Source organism: Salmo salar, chromosome 21, assembly GCF_965601325.2.
Source record: "Salmo salar chromosome 21, fSalSal1, whole genome shotgun sequence".
In the NCBI taxonomy this organism is placed as follows: Eukaryota; Metazoa; Chordata; class Actinopteri; order Salmoniformes; family Salmonidae; genus Salmo; species Salmo salar.
In genome coordinates, this window is record NC_138311.1 from 39,333,801 (window position 1) to 39,345,952 (window position 12,152).

General features: G+C 41.6%; 1 protein-coding gene across 1 annotated transcript; it reads right to left on the bottom strand.

Moving 5' to 3' along the window:
- Positions 1-335: 335 nt before the first annotated feature.
- LOC106582296 (GDP-fucose protein O-fucosyltransferase 2) lies at positions 336-11,206 on the bottom strand. Its single transcript, XM_014165231.3, has 9 exons — positions 10,998-11,206; positions 8,699-8,949; positions 8,184-8,328; positions 7,617-7,727; positions 7,270-7,336; positions 6,212-6,337; positions 5,795-5,975; positions 4,827-4,950; positions 336-2,979 (listed from the first exon to the last, which is right to left on the bottom strand). The coding sequence occupies exons 1-9, from the start codon at positions 11,183-11,185 to the stop codon at positions 2,826-2,828; spliced, it is 1,347 nt and encodes a 448-aa protein (XP_014020706.1). The 5' UTR covers positions 11,186-11,206; the 3' UTR covers positions 336-2,825.
- Between the last annotated feature and the right edge of the window lie 946 nt (positions 11,207-12,152).

Genomic DNA, 12,152 nt, shown 5'->3' on the forward strand with positions numbered 1-12,152 from the left:
GTATGTTGTCATCAAGGCAAAGCGTGGCTACTTTGAAGAATATAAAATATATTTAGATTTGTTTAACACGTTTTTGGTTACTACATGATTCCATATGTGGTATTTCATGGTTTCGATGTCTTCACTATTATTCTACAATGTAGAACATAATAAAAATAAAGAAATGAGTAGGTGTGTCCAAACTTTTGACTGGTACTATATATATATATTTATTTTGCAGTTCACCTTAGAACATATTGGCAGGTGATAGTGACTGCTTTGTGTCTGTCTCAGTCCTTTTGTTGTAAGAAAAAGATTTATGTAATCATCGAAAATATGGTATGTGCTCTGATTGATACTCTTGAAAAGAATTTATAATGAAATAATTTCCAAAATGACAGGCATACAAGTGGAAATAATAAAATAAAAGTCCCAAAATTATCATACCATTTTTATCTGTAGAAAAAAAAAAAGATACTGTAACTGTAATCATTGAAAATAAGTTATGTTTATATCTGATCATATAAAATATAGATCATATTCTGGGCTTCATCATAATTACCTGGTCAATCAATGTTCACTATATGGCTTTGAACTTACCTTTAACAGGTCATGCGGGGAAAAAAAAAAAATAAAAAAAAAAATGGAACAACAATATACTATATTTAACCACATACCTGTTTTTCCCTCTGTTCGAAGACTGAAATGTCAAACAAGCAACACAGTTTCTATCATAGGCTATTCACAAAGGAAAAACAAAACAAAAACAGGTTCCTCAAGTTCACAAAATATTGTACAGCATAATGCAACATAAGGTAGATTCACAACCGAATACAGTATGAATTGGCCATAGAAGACACTGCCCTTTCAATGCATGTTACATGACCAACAAATAATTCCCTTATAAAATCGCACAGCAATTGAAATACCATTGATTGCAGCCAGATTTGATCATTCTCACACATAACACTAAAAAAGGCAGATATAATACCTAGAAAGTGATTAGAAAGGTGCAATGAGTGTAAACAGGTGAAATTAAAGTGGTGATTTTTAAATCATCTGACTGCCCAGTCTTTGACCATTTTAGCATCACATTCAGTCACAGTGGTCAATGGACCCCAGTTTGCACGATTCTCAAAACAATACAAACATAACACACAAAAAAAAAAACTTCATAAAAAGTAAAAAAACATTTACATGCCTATACACAAACTACCGTTCAAAAGTTTGGGGTCACTTAGAAATGTCCTTGTTTTTGAAAGAAAAGCAAATGTTTTGTCCATTAAAATAACATCACATTGATCCGAAATACAGTATAGACATTGTTAATGTTGTAAATGACTATTGTAGCTGGAAATATCTAAACTCGGCAAAAAAAGAAACGTCCCTTTTTCAGGACCCTCCCATGCTTGTTCAATGAACCATAAACAATTCATGAACATGCACCTGTGTAACGGTCGTTAAGACACTAACAGCTTACAGACGGTAAGCAATTAAGGTCACAGTTATGGAAACTTCGGACACTAAAAATGAGGCCTTTCTACTAACACCAAAAGAAAGATGCCCAGGGTCCCTGCTCATCTGCGTGAACATGCCTTAGGCATGCTGCAAGGAGGCATGAGGAATGCAGATGTGGAAAGGGCAATAAATTGCAATGTCCATACTGTGAGACGCCTTAGACAGCGCTACAGGGAGACAGGATGGACAGCTGATCGTCCTCACAGTGGCAGACCACGTGTAACACCTGCACAGGATCGGTACATCCGAACATCACACCTGTGGGACAGGTACAGGATGGCAACAACAACTGCCCGACTTACACCAGGAATGCACAATCCTTCCATCAGTGCTCAGACTGTCCGCAATAGGCTGAGAGGCTGGACTGAGGGCTTGTAGGCCTGTTGTAAGGCAGGTCCTCACCAGACATCACCGGCAACAACGTCGCCTATGGGCACAAACCCACCGTTGCTGGACCAGACAGGACTGGCAAAAAACATTTCTTCACTGACGAGTCGCTTTTTTGTCTCACCAGGGGTGATGGTCGGATTCACATTTATCGTCAAAGGAATGATCGTTACACCGAGGCCTGTACTCTGGAGCGGGATTGATTTGGAGGTGGAGGGTCCGTCATGGTCTGAGGCAGTGTGTCACAGCATCATCGGACTGAGCTTGTTGTCATTGCAGGCAATCTTGTCCTCTTGCTCAGTTGTGCACCGGGGCCTCCCACTCCTCTTTCTATTCTGGTTAGAGCCAGTTTGCGCTGTTCTGTGAAGAGAGTAGTACACATCATTGTACGAGATCTTCAGTATCTTCAGAACAAGAATAGAATGACGAGTTTCAGAAGAAAGTTCTTTGTTTCTGGACATTTTGAGCCTGTAATCGAACCCACAAATGCTGATGCTCCAGACACTCAACTAGTCTAAAGAAGGCCAGTTTTATTGCTTCTTTAATCAGAACAACAGTTTTCAGATGTGCTAACATTCTTGCAAAAGGGTTTTCTAATGATCAATTAGCCTTTTAAAATTATAAACTTGGATTAGCTAACAGAACGTGCCATTGGAACACAGGAGTGATGGTTGCCTCTGTACGCTTATGTTGATATTCCATAAAAAAATCTGCCGTTTCCAGCTACAATAGTCATTTACAACATTAACAATATCTACACTGTAAATCTGATAAATTTGATGTCATTTTAATGGATTAAAAAAATTGTTTTTCTTTCAAAAACAAGGACATTTCTAAGTGACCCCAAACTTTTTAACAGTAGAGTATATATAAAAAAAAACTTCAACACTGCTTTTGGCATGTTGTTAAAGAGGTGTTGAGCGGGGTTTTGCATTGATGAGTCAGTAGACTATTTTCCAGTGTGTGGGCTGTTCACACTCTTTCTCACTGTCCCCACAGAAGCGGTTGTAGGTGGTTTTGGGTTCGAATCCCAATATCTCTCTCTCCTCGTGGATACGGAAGGAGAAGGTTGACACGGAGGTTCCGATAAAATACCTGGGAAATGGAAGGGAGATAGAGGGAATTCAATTCAGTACAACTTTATTAATCCATCCAAGAGCAACTAAGAAAGAAAGACAACTCACTTTTACAAGTATCAAAACAACAAGAAATATTCAACATAACAATAGACTTCACCTTCCCAAATACAATACATCATCCCATACATCGTAGATCTTATTTAGTGTTTACTTCACCCCTATTCTAGTATTTGTTGTATTTGCCAAACACCCCTTATTTTCTTATTAGTGGTACCAACAAGTCACCCCACTTCTATCAGCCAATCACAGTCTGCCATTCCCCATGCACACAATTATTGTGGATAGTCAGGTTAATATAATAGTTTGATTAAAACGTGTACATGCTTTGCAAGAAGAAGGATTTCCCTAATAATCCTGTTTACATGGAAACATCTGAAATCAGACTACCTGATGACTGCAGAAAATTGGCAATCAAAATAAACGTGTTTACATTTCCTAATAATCCTAAAGATTTCTCAGAAAACCAGGTGTCTTTAAATCGGCGTAAGCTCACTTCGATTTTGACCTTATACCGATTAAGATAAGCAGAGTAATGTGTTCACATGACTATTGCATAATCTGCCAAATTACGACTGTGCATGTGTTACAGGGTTTGGTTTTTCCAGTTATGTTTTGAGGTTGGACGTATAGCATATTAGCACGTAGGGCGCACCGATTGGTGTCACTTCGATAGTCAGTGTGTGTTACAACTGTGCTGGTTGCCATCTCATTGGTGGGAAGGTGTTCCACCTGTGCTGGCCCAGGTCCTATTTAAGAGTGGCTGGCCCAGCGTTCCAGTTGTCTTGAGCGATGTGGAGGGTCAACACCTTTAGTTGGTGATCGCTATTTTAAATTCTAGACAAACAATCTTTTTATCTGATCTTCCCTGTTTTCATTTTGTTTGCCTCTTCTTGGGCAAATTTAGTGGGTTTCTTTTAGGTTCCAGTTGTTGTTGCTAGTCAACTTTCAATGGACACCCCCATGATTGTCTTTTAATCCATGCTAAAACCCTGCCTGTTTCATTTTGGTTGTTGTCAGTGACACTTTGTTAGTTCCCCCTTTGTTTGAGCAACATATTTGGTTTTCTTGCTGGGGAACATAACAGCATGTAAACGTACTCTCTGAACCCCGTTCCTGTCTTCGGAGTGAGAAGAGGATGGACTAGTTGGACTGTTCCTCACCAATCTGTATTTGACCTGTGTTTTAGTGTGTGCATCTAATAGTAAGTACTGTCTGACATGTCATTACTTTAGTTGAGTGTTGCTAGTTCATATTTACCATATCTATGTGGTATTTTTCTTTCATGTGTGTCATGCCACTGCTAGCCAGCTAAGCCAAGATGTTAGCTAGTAATGCTAGCTTGTTAGGCCTGGTGTAGCTCACGTATCATTTCAGAGGTAATATTATCACTTATGGACATTTAGAACATTTATGTAGCCTCATGCTACTGTGCACTCTATTTAGCATTATGTATGCATGTAGCCTAATTTAGCCTGTGACTTCCACGTGGCACAGTTACTATTCCACGGTGGTCTTGCGCACAGAGCCTGGTTTCATTACGGTCACGTTTCTGTTATGTGTTTACCAGTAATTGGGCCTTTATCCTGTAAGTGTTTTTGTTTTTGCGACTTATGTTATATCATGCCGTAGCAGTATACTCTTAAGGATTAACATGTGCACTTCAACAAAAGAGAAGCACAAGAATGTCTGCATCATTTGTACTCATCACAGCTCCCTCCCTACAGTATGCACACATTGTGCAACACTTTCATCTGAATTGTGGAATATATACTGTAAGCATGCAGTGTGAGCTGGGAGCTGTACCTGGCATGTGCGCAGATCCATTGGTCGATGATGGCCACGCCCCCGTCTTTGAGTAGTTCCAGGTCCTCCCAGGTGGGCTCGAAGCGTGTCATCTCTGGTAACATCCTCTTCAGCTCCGCCAGCTCTGCACAGGACAGACATATGCCTCATTAGGAACACACTGGTCCTATTATCTAGGTCTAGGACAGACTCTGTCGAGTAGGGTACAGACAGCATAAACCTGCCAAGCCTTGATGTAGGTATTCTCTCTACTGGGTAATAGGGTTGGGGTCAATTCCATTTAAGAGTCTAAGCCCTGTCTAAGTCGGGGTTCTACTAAGTTATATGGAATTGTTTTAAGAAGGTCATACCAAGGATCATTTTGCTATTTGATTTTGAATTTTAAGAACCCTTGAAGTATTAAAATATAAACAAATATTTTATCAAATTATTTTTGGCCTCACTGCTATTAGCCCATACAAACACATTGAATAACAGATTCACTACATGGAACAACAGATAGTGTCTGTCCTATATCTGAGAGATATAAGAAAGATCAGGAAACATTTGTTATGCATTTAACCCTTTATTGTATTTAACCCCTTATCTTTGGCACTAATGAGTCTTGAGGCCTGTGAGCAAAACATGTTCGTGAGTGTCTCCTTTCTATAGAGGGGTCATAATAGTTTGTAGGCTAAACCATTTGGACGCTACAGACGATTTTGTGAGAAGACCGATTTTCGGGGATGTCTCATGGTCTGACAAACACCGCTCTAGCCCTGACAACTTTCACAGTGCGACAGGCAGATTTTTAACGGGAATCAGATATCCACAGGGGGCGCAGACATTGACTGTGGGCATTCCAATTCCTAACTTCATTATTAATATGTTATTTTCTTTGGGCTGCAAATATGAATCACTTTATTGTCAACTCCTTTCATCTAAATTCAACATCAATCTATCTCAATTGCACCAAAGTAAAACAGTACCTTCATCATCTGCATCTGTGGCCACAAAGACTCTGTCTAGTTTGGTTTTCTTCATGAGGCTCATGATCTTCTTCACAGCTCCTTTGAGGCTGGGCACATCCTCTCTGTGACCCCAGATAAAGTCCTTCCTTCTCAGGTGGACACCCAGGTACGGCCCCCCTCTAGCAGAACCCAGCTTATTCTGAGTTTACACACAGAAATGAATAACACATCAAACCATTCATGCCCAATCCAAATTAACCACCAACAGCAAATCATAACTATCCATACCTTAACATGTCCCCCCAATTAATTGTAAAGGTTAAATAGATACAGTAGACCTACATGCTGCTAGTGCAGGAAGTAATCAATGTGGATGGATAAATAAATATAATCTAAATGTACAAGAATTGGATGCATGTGAAGAGGTCTGAAAACCTTAATGAGAGTCCAGTCCTCGTTGTATACAATCTGGTCCTGCTCGTCTGTGGAGTTCAGGTACTTTGCTCGGAACTCATCCCCTAGGAGACGCAGGTGTTTGGCGAAGACCATGCTGCGGCGAGTCTAGAGAGGAGAAGGCATGAAAAGACAATGAACAAAATTGGGAAGTGTTAAACCAAACGGGTAAGGACAATTCATTAAATTAGTGGTAATAAGGTACAATTGTGATGACAGAACAATTAAATAGCAAAAGGTTGAGGCACTAAAATGCCCAATTTAGTTAATCATCTTGTTACTACAGTATCTTATCTACACTGAACAAAAATATAAACGCAACATGTAAAATGTTGGTCCCATGTTTGAGCCGAAATAAAAGATCGCAGAAATGTTCCATATGCACAAAAAGCTTACTTCTCAAATGTTGTGAACAAATGTGTTTACATCTCTGTTTGTGAGCATTTCTCCTTTGCCAAGATAATCCATTCACCTAGCAGGTGTGGCATATTAAGAAGCTGAATAAACATCATGATCATTACAGGTGCAGCATGATAATGCACTGCCCCATATCACAAGGGTCTGGACACAATTCCTGGAAGCTGAAAATGTTCCAGTTCTTCCATGGCCTGTATACTCACCAGACATGTTACCCATTGAGCATATTTGGTTTTCTTTGGATCGACGTATACGACAGCGTGTTGTAGTTCCCACTAATATCCAGCAACTTCGCACAGCCATTGAAGAGGAGTGGGACATCATTGTCACACTGCATGAGGCAAATAATGGTCACACCAGATACTGACTGGTTTTCTGATCCACGCTCCTACCTTTTTTTAAAGTATCTGGAACCAACAGATGCATATCTGTGTTCCCAGTCATGTGAAATCCATAGATTAGGGCCTAATGAATTTATTTCAATTCACTGATTTCTTTATATGAACTAACTCACAAAAATCTTTAAAATTGTTGCATTTATATTTTTGTTTGTTGTATGATTGTAGGCTATCAACCATTACCAAACTTAAGCTACATTCTTTACAACATAACATCAGACTAACATTCCAGTAGTCCTTTCCAGCGTAGTGATCATGGAGGACAGTCTCTGCTCTATCCAACATCACTGACCTGCAGGGAAAGGAAATATGAAAGGAAATATCAGTGAACATGTGCACATCTCATACAGTACATTCAGAAAATCCAATAAAGACTATGCATCTAACTCTAGAATGTTTTTTTTTGTTTTAGTTTAAGTTGGAAATCCACAGCACATGTCATATGGTTGTATTATTAGTATTTGATCTGCCTAAGACAAGAAGATTTGGCCTAAATCAAGCATTCATAAGGGCTGGTTCCATATGAAATTATTTTATCTTCCATGGCCAAACACAGACTTCTATTGACTCACGTTGATGTGATGTTGTTCTGCAGGAGTGGTGCCAGCATGGAGGCGTGGCCCTGAGCTGAAAGACAAGTGACGTTCACACACCTGGTTTCCTCATAGCCCCAGAACCAACCTCTATAGAGAGGGAGAGAGAAAGAGAGGAAAGGTTGTAAGGCCTCCATTTAAAAAAAGGGGCGGCAGGGTAGCCTAGTGGTGTTGGACTAGTAAACGAAAGGTTGCAAGTTCGAATCCCCGAGCTGACGAGGTACAAATCTGTCGTTCTGCCCCTGAACAAGGCTGTTCCTAGTTCCTAAGTTTAAATCAATTTTTAAAAACACAGGGATGTTTCTATGACTGCAACTACCCCATACTCACTATACTACTACTAACACATTTGCTTCCACTCCCATAACAAAACCTTTAGTAGCTGAAGCAAGTATTTACCTTTTCTAGTTCAACTTTGCGAGACATGGAGATAGGTAAGCACAGATGACAGACTTAATTTCCTCGTGCCATAGTCCTTTGTGTCTTTGGAATGCATTGTGCTTTATCTATTGTGTTGCTATCCATCTCTGAACCTGGTTACTGTACCTGTAATAGCCCTGTTTGTCTTTGGAGTACATTAACCGCTCAACGCAGGGTCTCTCATCCACTTTCTCCTCCCATTTTCCATCCGTCCACCCTTCAGCATAGTTCTGTAGCACCAGCACCTGCTCAATAAATGGACCTCCAGACTCTGGAGCCAAAAACATGGAAATATGAAATGTTACTTTAAGCCTGCAGGTACAATGTTTTATAACTTGTTATAAGTTTGTATGAGCCTTTATAACCAGGAATCACAATGCATTCTTATACCCATGGAACAAACATTAACAGAAGAAAATGGAAAGGAGCCAGGCGTCAGGGGAAGTCAACCAACCACAGCAACAAGTAAATGTACTCAAATGTCTGAGGGGTGGTTCACACTGTAGTGTTTACCAGGGTGTTACTGTGCTGCCTCTGATATTTGCATTCCACAATATCCTTTCCAGCACGATCCCAGTAACTATGGTGGATGTATAACCAGGCCAGCACAGTACAGCTCACTTCAGCTCAGCTGCACTCACCGGCTATAAACTCCTCGTATTCTATGACTGGCACGTTGCCCTGAAGACTGGTGAGGCTGAAGAACTCTCCCCAGGGGATCCTTGTCTGGTGGATGTCTGGGCTCTGCCAGTGGTAGAGACGCCCCCAGGGGGGCAGCACCAGCACCCAGTCACCGTGTCTCCTCAGGGTCTTCACCAGGGACGCCATGCGGATGTAGACGTCCCGACGCAGGTTGAAGCCCTCTGGTGGGTTGACATCGTAAAGAAGATACCTGGCAGCATAAAGTTATAGAGATAGAATATTATAGTACACTGCTCAAAAAAAATAAAGGGAACACTAAAATAACACATCCTAGATCTGAATGAATGAAATAATCTTATTAAATACTTTTTTCTTTACATAGTTGAATGTGCTGACAACAAAATCACACAAAAATAATCAATGGAAATCCAATTTATCAACCCATGGAGGTCTGGATTTGGAGTCACACTCAAAATTAAAGTGGAAAACCACACTACAGGCTGATCCAACTTTGATGTAATGTCCTTAAAACAAGTCAAAATGAGGCTCAGTAGTGTGTATGGCCTCCACGTGCCTGTATGACCTCCCTACAACGCCTGGGCATGCTCCTGATGAGGTGGCGGATGGTCTCCTGAGGGATCTCCTCCCAGACCTGGACTAAAGCATCCGCCAACTCCTGGACAGTCTGTGGTGCAACGTGGCGTTGGTGGATGTTGCGAGACATGATGTCCCAGATGCGCTCAATTGGATTCAGGTCTGGGGAACGGGCGGGCCAGTCCATAGCATCAATGCCTTCCTCTTGCAGGAACTGCTGACACACTCCAGCCACATGAGGTCTATCATTGTCTTGCATTAGGAGGAACCCAGGGCCAACCGCACCAGCATATGGTCTCACAAGGGGTCTGAGGATCTCATCTCGGTACCTAATGGCAGTTAGGCTACCTCTGGCGAGCACATGGAGGGTTGTGCGGCCCCCCAAAGAAATGCCACCCCACACCATGACTGACCCACCGCCAAACCGGTCATGCTGGAGTATGTTGCAGGCAGCAGAACGTTCTCCACGGCGTCTCCAGACTGTCACGTCTGTCACATGTGCTCAGTGTGAACCTGCAAACATCTGTGAAGAGCACAGGGCGCCAGTGGTGAATTGGCCAATCTTGGTGTTCTCTGGCAAATGCCAAACGTCCTGCACAGTGTTGGGCTGTAAGCACAACCCCCACCTGTGGACGTCGGGCCCTCATACCAGCCTCATGGAGTCTGTTTCTGACCGTTTGAGCAGACATGCACATTTGTGGCCTGCTGGAGGTCATTTTGCAGGGCTCTGGCAGTGCTCCTCCTTGCACAAAGGTGGAGGTAGCGGTCCTGCTGCTGGGTTGTTGCCCTCCTACGGCCTCTTCCACGTCTCCTGATGTACTGGCCTGTCTCCTGGTAGCGCCTCCATGCTCTGGACACTACGCTGACAGACACAGCAAACCTTCTTGCCACAGCTCGCATTGATGTGCCATCCTGGATGAGCTGCACTACCTGAGCCACTTGTGTGGGTTGTAGACTCCGTCTCATGCTACCACTAGAGTGAAAACACCGCCAGCATTCAAAAGTGACCAAAACATCAGCCAGGAAGCATAGGAACTGAGAAGCGGTCTGTGGTCACCACCTGCAGAACCACTCCTTTATTGGGGGTGTCTTGCTAATTGCCTATAATTTCCACCTGTTGTCTATTCCATTTGCACAACAGCATGTGAAATGTATTGTCAATCAGTGTTGCTTCCTAAGTGGACAGTTTGATTTCACAGAAGTGTGATTGACTTGGAGTTACATTGTGTTGTTTAAGTGTTCCCTTTATTTTTTTGAGCAGTGTATAATACTGTTGTGTTATATTGATGTGCCCGGCAGCCTGATAAACATGAGTTCTGTCAGACCTAGAGCTACAGTTCCCAGGTACCCAGGGAGGCGTTTCACTCAGAGGCGGTGAGGCAGACAACTGTAGCCTGCATTTTGAGCGTTTTAGTGTCATGCTTGTTCTGCAGGTTTAACTTATCTACCACACTAAGTTACTTGGTGATAAAGACTTTATTCATTCGGTTTAAAATGTATTCTGGTTAGTGTATCCGACGCCTTCAGTTTAAAAAAAAAAAATTACAGATATGACTGGCACTACTGTAGAAAACTAATCTAGTCAAATGTTACCGAACTGAATAGATTGAAGCTAAATGCCTCCCTAATGCAAGAGGCTAAAGAACAGAGCAGGCTATATCTGTGTTTACTATTGCTAATGAGTACGCTGCCGACGCTCCTTACCGTAGATCCCGTGCTGCTGCAGTGGTCGGTGAAAATACTGTATTTCCTGCACGGAATGCATCTTCAATTTGACCCTCAGCGTCTACAGCTCTCAACCCGAGAACCATCAAACACATTTTGACTACAAATTTAACAGAGAAAATCCACAACACGGGCGAATGAAATCCACTGCAGCTGTGGTCCGCCATTTTTTCGTTGAGCCACGCACTTCCGGGAGGGTGAAGCGTCTGTGGTTGCATAGCAACTGCATTTTGTAACGTCAAGGGGTAGATTTTTAGCAACGCTTTTATAGTTTCTTGTTTTTAGGCTGCTCAGTTGTTCTTCCTCGTTCTCTTTCAATACATTGACATTATTGCACATACAGTCAGAATGGAATACAATTTAGAACTTCCCATTCCAGAATACAGCCTAATTCCAGAAACATTCCATTTCAATATATTGACATTTTGGTAGAATATGGCAATGATCGAATATAATAGAATAGGATAGAAAATAATAGAATCGAAAATATTCTACACATTTAACGTTCAGCAAGAGTAGCCTATATCCTGTATCACATATTTTCGAACATAGAAAATAATAGAATAGAATAAGAATAGAATAGGTGTGTCACACCAAAATTTGAGTTTGCTTATTGCAATTCCACCACTTGACAATAGAGGACGCAATACCAACAAAAAAACTGCAACTGCAGGCCACAATTTGGGCGTTCCTGCATGTCAAAATCAAATCAAACTTTATTTGTCACATGTGCCGAATACAACAAGTATAGACCTTGCCGTGAAATGCTTACTTACAAGCCCTTAACCAACAGTGCAGTACAAGAAGAGTTAAGACAATATTTACCAAGTAGACTAAAGTAAAAAATAATTATAAAAAGTAACACAATAAGAATAAGAACAACAAGGCCATATACAGGGTGCACCGGTACCGAGTCAGTGTGCGGGGGTACAGGTTAGTTGAGGTAATTTGTACATGTAGGTAGGGGTGAAGTGACTATGCATAGATAATAAACAGTGAGTAGCAGCAGTGTACAAAAGGGAGGGGGAGTCAATGTAAATTGTCTGGTGGCGATTTGATTAATTGTTCAGCAGTCTTATGGCTTGGGGGTAGAAGCTGTTGAGGAGCTTTTTGGTCCTAGACTTGGCGCTCCGG

Coding starts and splice junctions, on each gene's coding strand:
- LOC106582296 (XM_014165231.3), bottom strand. CDS start 11,185: ATGGCGGACCACAGCTGCAGTGGATTTCATTCGCCCGTGTTGTGGATT. Junction 8,950..10,997: donor GCAGCAGCACGGGATCTACG/GTAAGGAGCGTC, acceptor TTATGCTGCCAG/GTATCTTCTTTACGATGTCA. Junction 7,337..7,616: donor CAGAACAACATCACATCAAC/GTGAGTCAATAG, acceptor CTTTCCCTGCAG/GTCAGTGATGTTGGATAGAG.